General features: G+C 41.4%; 1 protein-coding gene across 2 annotated transcripts in view; it reads right to left on the reverse strand.

Annotated features, from left to right (window-relative positions):
* The window catches only part of Prkar2b (protein kinase cAMP-dependent type II regulatory subunit beta), a 105,080-nt gene that overhangs the window by 31,647 nt on the left and 54,766 nt on the right, over window positions 1-18,667 (reverse strand). For both annotated transcript variants that reach the window (XM_021201631.2, XM_029541043.1), the window contains exon 3: window positions 3,295-3,347. In XM_021201631.2, coding sequence (XP_021057290.1) covers window positions 3,295-3,347 — 53 coding nt within the window. The remainder of the gene's footprint in view (window positions 1-3,294; window positions 3,348-18,667) is intronic.

Below are 18,667 nucleotides of genomic sequence, written 5' to 3' on the forward strand. Positions count from 1 at the left end.
AAAGGAGACCTCTCAGACATCCAATGAGAGCACTCCACTCTCCAGCTGCAAACCTCAGGGGACCCCACACATGTGCTGAGGTTCACTTCCATCCCTCTGTTTCTGACCTCGTGTGAGTCCTGAGCTGGCCACAGCTGCCTCCACCACACAACTTCATACTCTGTTTCTGGTGGCTGTCCAGATGCAAGAGTGAGCCCAGACAGGACTCTCGTCCTGCCTCATGTCTTACCTCAAGGAGACTCCAGTCACTTCAGACTTTCATCTATACAATGTCTGGCTGTGTTTTGAGCACCTCCTATTTGTAGTGACTCATTAATTTGCTTGTTAGCATCTGCCACTCGCCTCTAATAAAGAGGACAGGGCTTCACTGAGCACACCTGGCCGTTTATGCAGAGGGCACATCAGAGAGATTTTTGGAGGCTAGAATGAGAAAATTTACCACTCTTCCCTCCAATGGCACATGCTAGATGTATACTACCCTTAAATTCTCTTTTATTATTGGTATTCCAACTAAAACCCAAATTAGTTTGTTTCCAAAAATGAGTCTTAAGTATTTAGATTTTCTTTAAATTCGTATGAAAATAAATACCGATTTTTATTAGTAATACAGATTTCTCGATTATAAAAATTCCAGGTAGTAATATGAAATGTTACTCTATAAAAGTATAGTTTCCTCACAGGTATCTCATTACCCATCTATCTAAAGCTAACATCTGTAATAATCATTACTAGGAACTATGGTTCAGTTTACCTTAGTTTTAAGGCCAGGAATTTAGTTTTAAGATGTAATCTTGAGTATGATATCTAGAAGAAGTCATTCTCAACCTAATCAAAATCCTAGAGTACTTTACCATAATCATTAATATGTAATTAATGCATTGCACAAACACTTAAAGTATTAGGAAGGGCAAGGCTTAAAGCGAGTCCCCACCCTATGCCGACTCCAGTGTCTTAGGGTTTCCATTGCTGCAGTAAGGCACTGCAGAAGCAACGTGGGGAGGAAAAGGTTGGTCTCATCTTATATCTTGCAGTCTGTCATCCAGAGAACTGAGGACAGAAACTCCAACAGGGCAGGAACCTGGATCCAGGAGCTGATGATGCAGAGGCCATGGTGGAGTGCTGTTTACCAGCTTGCTGCCCATGGCTTGCTCAGGCTGCTTTCTTACAGAATCCAGGACCACCAGCCCAGAGATGGCACCACCTACAATGGTCTGGAGCATCGCACATTAATCATCAATCAAGAAAATGTACCACAGGCTTGCCCACAGACCAATCTAGTAGGGGCATTTTCTCACTTCCAAAACTGACTCTGACTTATGTCAGATTGCCATAGAACTAGCCAGCCTACCCATCTTTCATAGAAATTGTCTGTCCTTGCTTATACAAGTGGTCTCTGAGTCTTGATTTTCTGGCCCTGCCCCTGATGATCAATATGGGCTTCTTAGAAGCTCCTGGAAAACCAGGAAAGATCCTGGGAAACCAGGATCTTGAACAGAAAGACAACAATAAGGTGAGAGTGTGGCTGAATGCCCTTAACACCACTCAGAGACTACACCTCTGCTGCTAATGAACCCTAGTACAGTGGTTCTCAACCTTCCTAATGCTGCGACCCTTTAATACATGTTGTGGTGACCCCAACCATAAAGTTATTTTCATTGCTACTTCATAACTGTAATTTTTTTACATATGAATCATAATGTAAATATCTGATATGCAACCCCCAAAGGGGACATGACCTATAGATTGGGAACTGCTGCCCTAAAGGCAGGTGGCCCTGTCTATGGTGTGGACTCTGAACTCTTCCTGGAATTGGTAATATGTCCAAGCATGTATCCAACAAGCTCGCTCCGATAGTTTCTATGCTTAACTCCATTTGATTGATTGCTAAGTGAATACTAACTACAATGGGAATGAACTAGCCAAACCATTTACCTTAACTAACTCAGACTCATCTCAAGGTCTGAGTTTTTGAGCCAGTGAGATACCAAATGTTGCTTTCAAACTATGTGTCTTAGTTTTAGACTTTTAAAACTAGTTTAAGTGACCTGAAATTATCCTGATTACTCAATTTTTATCATATATAGTTAACTACAAACATAAGGAACGTGTGTAGCCCTCAGCTGTCATCCATGACTGTCTCCTGTAGCGATGTGGATGAGGTGTGTGATAGGCAAGGTGGTTTTTAGATCACACAGTGTAGTGACAGCTCCAGATTGCTGCCCAGTGTGTACACCCACATCAGCAGCCTAATCGCCTTAAAGTGCGGGCCCACTGTCTTCTTTCTGAGTTCTTCGGAGCTATAAACACAGGCTTTTAAAAACACCTCCCAAGGCCAAAGGAACAAAGAAGACTTTCCCAAAGTATGTATAAAGAAAAGGAGGGGGCTGGACAGATCGCGCAGTGGTTAGGATCACTGACTGTTCTTCCCGAGGTCCTGAGTTCAATTCCCATCAACCACATGGTGGCTCACAATCGTCTGTAAAGAGATCAGATGCCCTCTTCTGGTGTGTCTGAGTACAGTTACAATGTACTTATATACATAAAATAAATAATTCTTAAAAAAGAAAGAAAGAAAAAGAAGAGCAGGAAGGAAAGGAGAGAGGTAAGGAGGTTGGTGGAGGAGGGGGAAGGAGGAAGGGAGAGGGGGAGGGAGGGAGGAGGGGGAGGGAGGTTGGTTATTACTTGTCTGCATGTTTGCGCACAATACTCTTTTATGGAGTTTCCTTTCTACTAGATCACTAATGGGAGAAGTAAGTTAAGGCTACAACTTAAGAGCTGCATCCAACTACACAAGGCAAACCCTTACATAGTCATCAGGGCCTCCAAGATCCAGTCTGCACTAAGTGTGGTAAGCGCTGTGTTGGCAGCTTCCTTGTGATGCTTCGAGGCCTGTCTCTTTCAGAGGAACCTTCTGTCAGCAAGTGACAAGAGCAGAAGGTCCTCACCAGGATCTTTCTATACGCGGAGCATTTGTTACAAATAACTGTGGCTATAAGAAAATTACCTCAAACCATTTTCCCTCCTCAGGATGCCTGCGGTGAAAGGACTGAAGCTGCACCTTCAGTGAGCACTTATGTTCCTGCTTCATTCCACCCAAAAGAGACTCTCGGGTTTTAAAAATAAGTGTACAGAATCTTAAGTAGAAGCAGACTATTAAAATACGACGAGGGAAAGAGATTAAGTCCTTTGATTTTTCTCTGCTGAAAGCCTGTGTTTGTTAATACTTCTATCATTACTTCCTGACGTAACATGAAAACATTCGTGTAACACCCCCTAGTTCAGTAAACTACATACCCTGGACTCTGCATCGTCTTCTTCTTCATCAGGATTATAAGCTTCTGCACAGACTGCAAATATAAAAGGGGAACATTGTAAACATCTGTCCATCAAACACATGCAATACATACCTTTAAAAAGTAATCATCAGTGTGCTTCAGACACAGAACTCAGAGGCCCCTGGGCTGGTCCTGACTCGAAAGCCTCCTTCCTGAGAACTCGCTTCCATGGTACCAGAAGGTGCCATGCAGGTTTCCAATGGAGGGAAGCAACCAACAGTCCCACCAAACTATGGTCCCTATGAACCATGACAACCACCTCCTGAGGATGCCACAGTCACAGGCACACTTGGCAGTAACTCACAGCTCTCTAACTGGACTTAAGACCTGTCACCATGAGGGAAATCATGCCTAGTATTGAAACCTATCCAATGGGCTGCTGAAGACATCGATGTGGAAGGAGAATCTATAACCACCGTTTTACTAAGCCAGCACAATCCCTAACTACATCTAAGTATGTGTCCTTATACCTACAGATTAGGGTAGTCCTCACTCCTCATCAAGGAGACATCCCTTTGCAACAGAGACCATGACAGAAAACCACAACCAATCAAAATGCAGAGTTGCAGAGCCTAGATATGCTGGATACATCTACAAAACACTCCCTCACCAAAGGCTCAGGGAACATTGTGGAAGAAGGGGTGGAAAGACTGTGAAAGCCAGAGAGAGGATCAGGGAGTTTGCTGTGAGACTGTGTTACAATGTCAGATGGGTGTCGCAATGTCAGATGTTACACCCACAGACATGCTAAAGTACATAGGGGGAAGATTGGAAGTCCTCAACTCCACAAATAACTACAGGCAACTAAGGAATGCTGAGAATGGGAGAAAAAGCCTTCCCCAGGGAAGAGCACACCTGTTTACCTACTACCCGTGGTGAGCCCTGAAAACATAGACTCACAAGTAACATTATTCAGTAACAGTTGTGTGTGTGTGTGTGTGTGTGTGTGTGTGTGTGTGTATTTGGGAATGTGTATTATGTGCATACATTTATGTTAATAACAATGAAAAAGGAGGCTATGAATTTGAAAGAGAGCAAAGAGGAGAACGTGGACTGTTTGGAGGGAGAAAACAGAAGGGGGAAATGATGTAACTATATATAAAATCTCAACCAAAAAGAGAAATTTAAAATTAATGATCATAAAGAATACCATGATGGTTTTAAAAAGCCTCTAATTACAAGGTTAGGAATCTACTCCCTAAAACTGTTTATGTATCATAATTTATATAAAATTTTCATAATATAAAGTCATACTTGAAAATACTAGTCATTGATTTTTGCTAATTCCTATTCCAAACTTAACCCTTTTAATATTTATTTCCAAGGCAAAAAATATTTTGTAACCTAAAATTACCTTAGGAAACATGAACAACAAAAACATCTAACTTTGCTATGAAATGATCAATTTAATCATAAGGCTATGAGAAATTCTCATGAATTATTCATAATCCACTTTCTCAGTACCAAAGTGCTAATTCTGAGAATATTTCCTCCTAGTCTTTGTTGGAGTTGAATTTATACTGCACATGCAGCCTGAAAATCCTTTTCCTTTAACACTGAGAATGTTTGCATCACCAGAAACACTAAATATTGTTCTTAAGGACCACAATATGCTACCTTGCTATAATTAACTCCATTCCTAATACTGGGCATTTAACTAGCTTTTTTTTATTACAATATTTTTGCAATTAATTTCTTAACTATGAATATATGTAGGCATTTTACATTGCTTCAAATGTTATTCTGGGAGCCTTTGGCATGACAAATTTTAAGGCATATTTACTGTACATTTTTCTACAAGAGGCTGTACACATCCATTATTCTACAAAGAATACAAAAAGGCTTGCTGGCTACATGAAAGAGCTGGGCTCCAATTTAAAAGAAAGGATTTAAATGTTTCAAAAACATTAAATAGGAACAACTTATAAATACTTTGGCTATGTATATCTCCTTTATAGTGATCTACGGGGAATACATTTTTCCTTTTAGGAGGAAATCCGTCTGTCTGTCTGTCTGTCTTTTTTGGACAATGACTCTCTATGTAGCTTTGATGTCCTAGTACCCATTATGTAAATCAGGCTGACCTCAAACATAAGAGATCCACCTGCCTCTGCCTCCCAAGTGCTAGGATCAAAGGCATACACTACCATATCAAGACAAAGTCAACTTTTTAAACGTTATTTTATGGTTAGACTACTCAAAATAATTTAAATTGTTGTTTGTCTATGCTTAATAGAATGATGTGTGTTAAAGAAGTCACTAGATATGCACTCACTGATAAGCGGATATTAGCCCAGAAACTTAGAATACCGAAGATACATTATGCAAAACAGAAGAAAACCAAGAAGGACGACCATTGTGTGGATACTTCATTCCTCCTTAGAATAAGGAACAAAATACNCATGAAANGATATANGTACAGAGACAAAATTTAGAGCTAAGATGAAAGGATGGACTATCCAGAGACTACCCCATCCGGGAATCCATCCCATCATCAGCCACCAAACCTAGATACTAATGCTCATGCTAGCAAGATTCTGCTGAAGGGACCCTGATATTGCGGCCTCTTGTGAGGCTATGCCAGTGCCTGGCAAACACCGAAGTGGATGCTCACAGCCAGCTATTGGATGGAACACAGGGTCCCCAATGGAGGAGCTAGAGATAGTACCCAAGGACCTGAAGGGGTTTGCAACCCTGTAGGTGGAACAACAATATGAACTAACCAGTACCCCCTGAGCTTGTGTCTCTAGCTGCATATGTAGCAGAAGATGGCCTAATTGGCCATCATTGGGAATAGAGGCCCCTTGGTCTTGCAAACTTTATAAGACCCAGCACAAGGGAAGGCCTGGGCCAAGTAGTGGGAGTGGGTGGGTAGGGGAGCAGGGGCGGGGGGGTATAGGGAACTTTCGGGATAGCATTTGAAATGTAAATAAAGAAAATAATAATAATAATAAAATAAAAAATAAAAAAGAATGATGTGTGTTGAGGCAGAAAGTACCCCAATGTGACTTAACCCTAACATTCAACATCACAGGAATACCCACTCCACAAGCTTGGACACCATTTTCTCATTTGCATATCTAAGGATTTAATACTCCTCTTTCATTTTTTAAAAGGTAGGTGTCTTTATTTTTACTCAAGTTCATACATATGGTTTATCTTGGCTAAGATACAGGAACTGAAAGCAGGAAACTAATAATGACGACAATGATTGATGATCATAATAACAGGCTCACAAATGGTCCCAAGGGTCTCAGGACAGCATCATGAATGGCCTCTGTCCTCTGTGCCTTTATCATCATTCTTATAAAACCCACCTTTATCTTCCTGCAGGCACTGCTCTGTGCAGCCGCATTCTGCCCTTCACAGAAGATATCTGTTAATGCCTGGAGACAATTTGATCATCCAAATGTAGGGGGGTGGGGAAGGCCACAGACATATAATAAACTTGGGTCAAGGATGCTGTTTAAGGGCCTACAATATACAGTAACCCCACCACACTCAACCAAAACAAAAACAAAAACAAAAAACAAAACCAACCCCAAACACAGTATTACCTGTCTTTAAAGAATGATAGTATTGAGGCTCGAAAGCCCTGGCCTGTATTTCCTTACACAATCCATAACCCTACAATAGTTATTAATGTAACCATTTTACAGATGAAAGACCAGGGCATAAATAGGTCAGGGTCAAACATCCTAGCTAATGACCAAAAGGACTTTGGCAAACGTACTAGCACAATGCCTCGACTTTAGCTTGTGTCTCAGAACCCAGCAGAAGCAGGGTTTCTGGAGAGCAGGCTCATATGTAGAAACCGCCAATGACACATAAAGCCAGAATGCCAATTTAGTAAGTAACTTCCTGGATGAAGTATTAAGTCAGCATGACCAGTCAGTTCTCTCCCTGTTGGAAAACCACAGATGCAGCCAGACCATAATTAAGAAGTTGCCTGGTGATAAGGAAACAGGAAGTTAAGAATCTGTCAAATAATATCTGGATGGATAGTGCCTGTGAGTGAGTGAGTGAGTGTGTGTGTGTGTGTGTGTGTGTGTGTATGTGTGTGTGCACGCGAGCGTGCGCAGACACACACACACACACACACACACAAACGATGTATCATTAGCTAATATAGCTCACACACTTTAATTGGATAGGCTACAACTTTCCACAGGGGATGAAAACCTCTTCTACGCGAGGCTCTGCAACTTTCTGTCTCCATGAGTGACAACCAGATGGGGAGCGGGGCTGCTTTATCATTTGTACAATGCAGAAAGGAAAGCGGAGGCCTTTTATCAAAATTCTCAGACTTCACAGAGGATGACAAAGGAGGAAATTAATCCAAATGGAGGGTGTTTGTGAGCATGGGGACTGTGAAGGTGACAAGCTCACATGACCAACATATTCAACAGGAAATGAAGCGTCTCACGTATTCTGCTCTCCAAAGACTTGTGATCTATGTCCCCGACTCATTCGTTAGTGTTATAGTAAATTTTAGTTCACAGAAAGCACTTTCTGAACCTCTGGTTTCCAAACTGCTTGCCACTATCATCCCCTAACTAAAACTACTTGGAATTTAGAAAAAAAATCAGTTATTTTGCAAGCAGTTTATCAATTGTGTCCCTGTCATTAATTACTTAACACCCCTCTAATGTGAGTATCTTTATCAGGCAGTGAGTGTTTGTGTTGGGCCATCAGTTCCACTGGAGTACTTGTCGGGATTGTGACTGATTCTTGGCACTGCTGCAGTTGCCCCACTGACTAGAACTGGCCTCCTATACACAAATGACACTTGCAACTCTAAAAGGCTGCTGTGGTGGGCCTAAGAGTCCCCAGAGCCATCCTGCAGTTCCCTTTCATCAGAACTCACCTTATTTTCTCCCAAGCCACCCCTTCTCTCCAGCCACAAGTTAAAAGTCAGATCAAGAGTCATGGGTTGTGGATATGGGACAATGGTACAGGGCTTACATGGTACCCATGAAGCCCTGAGTCTAATCTCTACCACAACAAACTCCCACCAACACACCCACAAATTGGGGAGAGGGGCAGATCTTAACCTTTCGCCCACACAGGGCTAATTTAGGTGCATTCATTTCAGAGAGGACCTTTTGTGCTCCTCCAGAGATGTGGGAGGACTCACTGTCATAACTTAACATACTATGTTCTCTCAAACATGGCTTAATGTGTTTGTCTCACGACCCTATAGGAAATGGCTGGGTATTCTTGTTCCCTAGCAAGGAGAGGGCACAATGCCTGGCTCCATGTACATGGGAAAGACTAATGAACAATCTTCTACGGTCCTTCAGAATGGGACACTGTTTCCAATAGCTTCCAGTAGCGTACCAGTGTTACAGACTCTCAGACACATTCTAAGGAGATTACTGGTAAGCTGTTCTGGGTTATTTGTTCAAGAAATGGGAACACAAAGAATAAGTGAAAAGGGGGTTTCTATCCTATTCACTAAAAAGCAGAGATTAAGGAACTTGGTCAAACAAATGAATGCCAGACGGTCTGGATGGCCTGTCAAGACAGTCTCCATGTAACCTGTGCTGCCTCCTACTCTACCAGAAATACAATTGCCCTATATCTTCTAGACAACCTGAAACCCATGTTCAAACTGTATCCTTTACTCTGGCAACTAAACAGTAGAGAGAGAGAGAGACAGTCTTAAGATATATTTAAATCTCACTGTTATACTGCACATATGTGTTTGGAAAGTATCCTGGTTGTTGAGAATGGTCTAGGAATTTAAGCATATTCCCACACTGCAGACAGAGTATGTGCACTGGTGTAGCCAGACAACTGTCACAGATTGCAGAACAGACAGCAAGAGAAGATCTGCGTCAACTCTGCATCCTGTCGAACTTGGCCTCCAGGCTTCTCATGCTCTCTATTTATAGTGTGGCAGACAAAGGGTTATGCCAACTCCAAGGTTTGTTGTTTTTTTCAAAAGGAAGCTCCCTCTTCACTTTGCTGGTTATGTTGTGAGATTCCATATAGTCAGATAACCTGACATTAGAATACAGCCCACACTGGCACCTTGGTTGTCAAAGAATAAAGAACTCCATGAGCCCCTGGGTGCTTGACACCGATGCATATTATACACAATATGCCCTTCATAAATATGCATTGTAAGAATGACAGGAAAATATGGCCTGTACACAAAGACTTAGCGATTCAGGGACCTTTTAACCTAGAAAAATAATTGTCTTCTATACAATCCACAAAGGTTAATTTTTTTGTGTTCTCAATGCACTTGGAATTTTGCATACACATTTAAACAATAATTAGCTTAAAATAAAGTGCACATAAAAAGCACAGGTGCATTAGACAAAAGTCTCACTCAAGGTTGCTAAACTTAGCTTAATGGGGTGGAAATGCCCCTCCTATCTGAGAAAAAAACTTTACCTTTTATAATCATCAGCGAAGGCAAGTGTCTTACCAAATTAAATGGTCCCTTGCCCCCACCCCCACAAGCAGAGAACATCTACACCAAATACATAAGCTATACAATGTACCTACAGTAAAATCTCAGAGGCAAGGAGGGTGATAAAGAGACCGAGAACACCAGAATGAAATGCACTCGCTCTAGCTAAGGAAGGGAAAGTGCAAGGCGACTTCACAGGCTCCCTGCAATACTCATCCAGGGGCAGTCTGGTATGCATCTGTGCTCAGCCATCAGTAACTATCTGCCTTAGGTAGTGTTTCTATTGCTGTGGTAAGACACTGTGACCAAATCAACTCTGGATCAAAAGCATTTACTTATTACAGCTTGTAGTACATCATCTAGGATTTCAGGGCAGGAGCTCGGGCATAAAGCTGGAGTCAGGAACCAATACAGAGGCGGAGGAGGGGTGTGCTTACTGGCTTGCTCCTCCTGGCTTGCTCTGCCTGCTTTCTTATAGAACTCAGGACCACCTGCTGCTGGGCCCTTCCACAGCAATCACCACTCAGGAAAATGCCCTAACAAAGCTAATCTTCCCTTGATGAAGACTCCTTATCGGATGGTCAAGAACCTGAGAATAGATACACCATAGACCTAGAGGAAAACCAAATACTACTTTTCTGCTAAAGGAACACAGCCACGAAATGATCCTAAGGACGTCCAGTTATACTCAAGATCACTCTGTTTCCCAGTCACCATCACTAGAGAAGCTCCCTCCTGCAGGACGAGGAAACAAATGCCCACGACTAACTGGACAGGGCACAGAGAATCAGGGACCTTGGACTGCTACGTCCTAAATGAGACGTCTTCATCAAATCCCTCCCTCAGGGCCCGGGGAACTTTGTGAAGAGAAGGAAAGACTGTAAGAGCCAGTGGGGATGGAAGACGCCAAGACAACAAAGCCTTCCAGACACAAGTGCTGACATGAGACAAACTCACCGAGACTGTGGCAGCATGCACAGGCCTAAGCTAGAAGGGGTCCCGAGGCTGAGAGGGGAAGTAGACACGAGCCCCGTCTCTAACCCTGACACTATCCCATTGATAATCGCTCGTTAATGGAGCTTAGTTTTCTCCAAGGGAGTCTCACTGGGTATAAAAAGCACACTTTTTTTTTTTTTTTTCGAGACAGGGTTTCTCTGTATAGCCCTGGCTGTCCTGGAACTCACTCTGTAGACCAGGCTGGCCTCGAACTCAGAAATCCGCCTGCCTCTGCCTCCCGAGTGCTGGGACTAAAGGCGTGCGCCACCACGCCCGGCCACAAAGCACTCTTAAGGGCAGGTCCTATGTGCAGCAGTAATCAGCCAACACAAACCTATCTCAATGACATTTGTGCTCTGTCTGAGCTTTTTTTTTTTTTCCTTAACTTTACAGATCTTTTGTTTATGTATTGTGGTTTCTGGCTTTGTGCTTTTCTAGGACTTCTGTGTGTGCAAGTCTGTGTATCTCTAGGTGGTCTCCATGGTTTCTTGTGCTTTTACTTTGGGGATTGCATTTGCTTTGTTCTAGTCTAGTTTGCTTTTTTTTTTTCTGTTTGTGTATTCAGTTGTTTAGTTTTTTTTCTGTTTGTATATTCGGTTGTTCATTTTCTAATGAGACAAAAAAAAAGGTATGGATCTGGGTGGGTAGGGAGATGGGAAGGATCTGAGACGAGTTGGGGAGGGAAATTTATTGTATGAGAAACTCTGTTTTCAATAAAAAGTTAAAATTATAAAATAAACTTATAAGCAAAATTTCAGTAGCTTATGCCCTCAGTCCACTATAACATGGGCTGCTTCAGATTGAAAACAAAATGACATGAAACAAAACAGAATTCCTTCTTTTTTTTAAAGATTTATTTATTTATATGACTACTCTGTCGCTGCCTTCAGACACACCAGATGGGCATTGGATCCCATTACAGGTGGTTGTGAGCCACCATGTGGTTGCTGGGAATTGAACTCAGGACCTCTAGAAGAGCAGTCACTGCTCTTAACCGCTGAGCCATCTCTCCAGCCCCCCAAGCAGGATTCCTTACCCTTGGACATGGAGAACCTGCATGTCAGGGCAGACTACCCAGCATACATGAACAGGTATCCTCACGCTCAGTGGCATTACAGGCTCGGGTTGTCCTCACAAGGAATACCCTCCTCAGCATAATGGGTGCTTTGTTAGACTGATGGAACCCCCAAACTTGGAATATCACCTGACCCTAAGGCAGCAGCACACTGCTCAGTGGCTTTAGAAGCTTAACCTGAAAACCTCAACATCTGCCAAGACGTGTGTATAGAAGGGATGTGCAGACATCTGCTAAGATGTGTCTATAGAAGGGATGTGTAAGACAGACATGTGTAAGACGCACAAGCGCTCCTGATATCAATGAGACAGGAAGTACAGTATTTGTAGGGTCTTTGAAGGTGAGAAAACTAGAACACTGTGGGACTAAGCCCTGCTGACCACAAGGAAACCAGATGAGAGCAAACCCGGGGAGCCTTCCCATCTCCTCCTTTCCACTTCCCATTTTCTTCTTGCCTGCACTCCCTCTCACAGGCCCATGGAGCGAGTGGAAGAGAGACTGAAATCAACTTTACAGTTCATTTTAAAACGGGAAGTCATGTAGAAGGATATCATGGTGGTGTGACCAAGCAGTGCACCACGAACATAAAGCCTCAGTTAAGTCATGTAGGGAAGAAAAGGGAAGAAAGATAAAAAGGAAAAAAGATAAAAGAAAAAAAGGGAGTAAGTTCTTGACCTAAAAATCTACAGAATTCTCTAAAGAATTACAACTTATAAACTCTGAAATGAATAGTCACATTTAAATAATTTTTTTTGAGACAGGGTTTCTCTGTGTAGCCTTGGCTGTCCTGGAACTCACTCTGTAGACTAGACTGGCCTCGAACTCAGAGATCTGCCTGCCTCTGCCTCCCAAGTGCTGGACATTTAAATAATTTGATTCAAATTATCAATATTTCCTTACATTTCTCTCAAACTTTAAATAATCATTTGTTTATAATATTTTACTATTTCCAGCACCAAGATACGGAAAATTCCCAGGTATGGTGGAGCATGCTTGTAGTTTCAGCACAGAGGCAGCTGAGGCAAGAAGAACTTGAGTCTGAAGTCAGCCTGGGCTACTGTGGTGGTTTAAATGAGAATCCTCCCCACAGGCTCCTGTATTTCCTTTCGTAGTCCCTAGCTGAGGTACTGCTTGGAAGGATTAGGAGGTGTGGCCTTGTTGAAGGACAAACGTTGCTGGGAGTGAACTTCCTGGTGGCATCTCTCCGCCAGCAGACTGGGGAACAGGATTTAGCTCTTAGCTTCTTCTCCAGCACCATGTCTGCCTGAGTGCCCCCACACTCTCCACCGTGATGATAACAGATTAACCCACTGAAACTGTAAGCAAAGGGCAAAATAAAAGATTTTTTCTATAAGCAGCATTGGTCATGATCTCTTTTCACCAGAACAGAATACTGAAACAGCTACATAGCAAGATCTTGTCTAAACAGACAGATATGTGTAGACACACATGTGCCACAATCCAGTTAACCATCCATGTTCCATCTACAAGAAGCTATATAAATCAATTAGCCAGTTATCAATCATTTACGTTACTTTCATTAAATGGTACTTAACTGAATTATTCAGTTCCCAAATCAACTATATTTATGTCAGAACTTTACTATATAGATTTAACCAAGTTATTGAACTATGTAATCTTGCTTTGGCAAAATGACAGAGATACACTTCTTACTTAATCTAGAATGGTCCACTCCTAGCCAAGGTTATCAGTGGCACTTTAAGAATCAGCTATCCAAAGCTAGGGAGACAGCTCAGTCATTTTAGACTCACGACCAAAAAAATTTTAAGAAACAGCTATCCACAACCCCCCTTAAATCTCTTTATTCAATAGCTTCTTAGTCATCCCAAATATATAATTACCAATTCTCAAAACTTCTACAAGCTGCTTTGTTTCCTCTATAAAGCACTTTAACATCTCATAAGCATGTTTGATATTTCAAGTATTTTATTAAACTGCCACGATCCATTATAAAACTAGTAGTTACCCAAAACATTTTGTTGTCCCTTATTAGAGAGGTATTTAGAATACAGCCATACACTCGACTCACTCTTCTGTGTAGATTTTATGTTTCTAAAGATGATTTGACTGCGCATACACACCTCTCCTGTTTTAGTGACTGCATAATCGAGAACCAGTGGCAGCGGTAAATGGGCTGTCGCTCTCACAGCCCATTGGGAAGGAGACCTGCTGGAATACACAAATGAGCGATACAGCTTCAGGCCAGGAAGGACTTCCTCGTCACGTGCTATTTATTACTAAGGATAAAAATCAACTCTTTTTAAGTCTGTTTCAAAAACTACCTCTAGGAGAAAACCAAAACTTTAGCTGGAACTCATACGCCTTTAGTGGATCAATTTTTAGCAGTTATTTTTCCCATGTTTAAAACTTTGGTTTTTAGTATGTAACCAAATCACTATTAGCTGTCTTGAGTATGTTTTATTCCAATCACTTGCTCTACATGTAAAATCTGGTCTACAAAATATCAACTACTTCTTTCAGCAGTTACCTTATGTAGGCTGGGGGCATAAGTAAAAGGACCATGCATTCAGCATCTTTACAGAAAGAATCTTATCAACAGGGAACATTTCTAATGGGATGACTCTAGTGTAGGATAGGCTCAAACAGTCTACATAACTCCACCATGAATATAATGAATAGCTTGTGTGGTTCAAGAATAAAAGACAAACCATATGAGCTCCACTCTCTTCCACAATGGAAAAGTTATCCCCTCTACCTCCAATGGTGCTAATATGAAGATGCAAGAGAATAAACAACATATAGAAGCTGAGAAAAGACAGATGCCTTTTTTTGGTGTATTTTACAAACATTCCATTTAATTCTATTCAAAGAATAAAAAGATGCGGGACAGACAAATGAGCCTGAAGAGCAATTCATGAGTACCTTTGAAAAAGAATTCCTGGTCTTTCCAAGATGTTTATCATGAAGGAGTGTTGGATTTTGTCAAATGCTTTCTCAGCATCTAATGAAATGATCATGTGTTTTGTTTTTTTTTCCTTGAGCTTGTTTATATAGTGGATTATGTTGACGGATTTCCATATATTGAACCATCCCTGCATCCCTGGGATGAAGCCTACTTGATCATGATGAATGATTGCTTTGAAGTGTTCTTGGATTTGGTTTTCGAGACTTTTATTTAGTATTTTTACATCGATATTCATAAGGGAAATTGGTCTGAAGTTCTCTTTCTTTGTTGGGTCTTTGTGTGGTTTAGGTATCAGAGTAATTGTGGCTTCATAGAATGAATTGGGTGGTATTCCTTCTTTTTCTATTTTGTGAAATAATTTGAAGAGTATTGGTATTAGGTTTTCTTTGAAGGTCTGATAGAAGTCTGTACTAAACCCATCTGGTCCTGGGCTTTTTTTTTTTCTTTTTGGTAGGGAGACTATTAATGACTGCTTCTATTTATTTAGGGGTTATAGGACTGTTTAGATCATTTATCTGATCCTGGTTTAACAATCACTGTAGTTTTTAGTGGTGTTGGAGAGTAAACCCAGGAACTTTAGTATGCTAGACAACTGGCCTACCTCTGATCCATGTGTCTTGCCTCCTAAATATCAACTTTATAAATTCCACTTACATGTTTGTTATTAATCATCAGAATTCATCAAGGAGTCTCTCCAAAATATAACCAAGCAGTGAACAGTAAATGGGTTAGTTTGTACCAGAAAACAGTATCAGAACAGAATCATATTTGGATTTTGCTAAAACTGGTTCAGTAAGTATTTATGAGCATTATTTTAATGACTATTATGCGATTTGATAAACTGACAGCCAAGGAACCAAGTATGGGGGGTGTATACTCTGCACTTGGGAAGCAGAAGCAGGTGGGTCTGTTAGTATGAGGGCTACATAGTGAGATCCTGTCTCATAAAGGGGGGAGGATGGACAGAAAAGGGCTGGAGAGATGACTTATCAGGTAAAATCAGCTTACTGCTCTTATAGAGGACCTGAATTTGGTTCCTAGTACTCACATGATGGCTCACAACCACCTGTAGCTCCAATTCAATGGGATCCAGTGACCTCCTCTGACTTCCACAGACACCAGGCATACACATAGCATGCATGTATACATACATACATACAGGCAAGATACTAATATACAAAAAAAACTAAGAAAAGTTTTAAAACTTAAGGAGAATTTTTTTTAATTTTTATTGATTCTTTATGAATTTCACATCACGCACTCCAATCACCCTCATCTTCCTTGCAACCTAACCCCACTCCACCCCCAGGTCAGAAAACACACACACACACACACACACACACACACACACACACACACACTCACACACCCCAAAACAAAACACATCTTATTGTGAAAGATGTAATATGTCCCACAGTGTATCCTTTACTTGCAAATGTTAGTTGTAATGAGTCACTGGTCTACTTTGAGCTTCTGGCTTTCACTACACTATCTATACTGAATCTGCACTGGGACTTCTCTTGGGTAGCCTGTTGTTGCCCCATGTCATGGAGATCTTTGGGTCTGCAGGACTAGCCCCTTCATGGACTCCAGCAGTTCATAAGTGTTGGATGAACCAATTCAAAGACCAGGATCTGAGCCTGGGTGGTAGCTGAGTTGGTCAGCCTGCCAGTGTTCCTGCACCCACACCATCAGGATGATCAAGCTCTCCAGTACTGCTCCAGCTAGCTAACCCAGTGCTACAGCTGGCAAGGGTCAGGGCCAGCTCTCCTGCCTGCCACACAAATGGCGAGGGCTGAGAAGGGGGTTGGGGGGAGGCAATTTCTTCCTTGCTACGTATGATCCTTTGGTTTAAATACCAACTGACCATTTCCCAAATTTGTCAAAAAGGCTCCCATTGTTCAGAGAATATGATTATCTCTTGGTATTTATTTTGGTCTAAAATCTTCTTATATACTAAAATAAACAAAGAGCAATACTAGCCAATACACTAATATAGTCACATCATGATATAACTCTGACCTTCAAATAGTACGTCTAGCCCTACTTTATATTATTTAGCATCACTAAATAATTTCGTTTATTACTCGGAACAGTATTCCTGAACACATCTGATTCTGGAATGCTGACCAACACACACACACACANGAGAGAGAGAGAGAGAGAGAGAGAGAGAGAGAGAGAGAGAGAGAGAGAGAGAGAGAGAGAGAGAGAATGAGAGAGGCCACAGGGATTGTTTTAATCCACTAATACATTTCCAGAACAAGTGTCATTTGACCACATTGTCCTAGGATGGGAAACTGGAACTTGGTGCATCCCGACTTGTCCAACACCAGCACCGGAGGAGACTCTCCTAACCAAGCCTCTCAGTGCAATCACTGCCATCACGGGAAGTCTAACAAGACAGCGGCTGCTTACCAATGTGTGACAGCACAATGCCTGTCAGTGTGCAAAGACTCGAATTACAGAACCCGGTGAGAAGATGTGGAACTCAAAAGTCTGCCTTACTTAGTATTTAAAATAACAGGATGAAAGCTGTCTAAATAAACTATTCTTTTTTTCCTGCCTCAGCCTTCCCGAGTGCTCAGGTTATTAGGCCCCCACAACCATCATACCCGACTCCACTTTCATTTTTAAAATGAAACTCAACAGCCTTTTTAAAAAAATATGAATTTCCCGTGGGTTCAAACTATACAATCTCATGGAAACTGTTCTAAGAAAATAAGGCTCGGTGAAAGTGAACAGTTTTGTAGGCCCTGACATATTTCTATCAAGTCTAATTTTTTTAAAAAAGATTTATTTAGTATTATATCTAAGTACACTGCAGCTGTCTTCAGATGCACCAGAAGAGGGCGTCAGATCTCATTACGGATGGTTGTGAGCCACCATGTGGTTGCTGGGATTTGAACTCAGGACCTTCGGAAGAGCAGTCGGTGCTCTTACCCACTGAGCCATCTCACCAGCCCTCAAGTCTAATTTTTAAGTGTCTTCAGGAAAAAGCAATAATATATAATGACATGTATCCTAATTTCTCCTTTGCTAGAAATTCTTTTTTTATTAGCTGTCATTTTTCTCTGATCAAGATCTGAATCAAGTGAATTTTTAAATTAAGATAGAATGATATAATAAGGAAAAATTAAAATCTAGAAACAAACTACTAAACATTTATGTCAAATAAATTAGCAAAGTTCTTTGGGTCTTTCTTGTTTTTGCTACTTTGTTTAAGTAAAAAACAGTATGACAAAAACAGGTTTCGAATGAAATTCCTCAGCACTGCTGGTGAGAGGTGGGAATGGAATGGAAGAAGCCAGCCTGGAAAGTGGCTGGGGATATGGCTCAGCTGAGGAGAGAAGCTGCTTAGCATGCACAAGGCTTGGGTATGATCCCCAGAACCACATAAACTTGTTATGGCGGTACAAGCCTGTAATCTCTGCACCCCAGAGGTAGAAGCAGGAGGATCGAAGTCATCCTTAGCTGAGTTGGAGGTCAATCTGGATGATAGTAAGATCCTATCTCAAAAAATACCAGCCTTGAGGGCTGGAGAGATGGCCCAGCAGTTAAGAGCATCAACTGTTCTTCTAGAGGTCCTGAGTTCAATTCCCAGGAACCAAATGGTAGCTTACAACCATCCGTAATGGAATCTGATGCTCTCTTCTGGTGTGTCTGAAGTCAACTATAGTGTACTCACGTACATAAAATAAATCTTTTAAAAGATAAAGCCTTTAACATTCTCAAGGTCAATTCAGTAAGTACTCTTCAAGTCCTTTCATCTAAAAACTGATAGCTAAAAAGAGTCCCCAATAATAAATAAAAAATAATTAAGATATGGATTCATGCATGCTATTAATATTTTTAAATTAATCTTTAAGGGGCTAAGAGTTCAGCTCAGT

Source organism: Mus pahari, chromosome 7 (assembly GCF_900095145.1).
Source record: "Mus pahari chromosome 7, PAHARI_EIJ_v1.1, whole genome shotgun sequence".
Taxonomy (NCBI): Eukaryota; Metazoa; Chordata; class Mammalia; order Rodentia; family Muridae; genus Mus; species Mus pahari.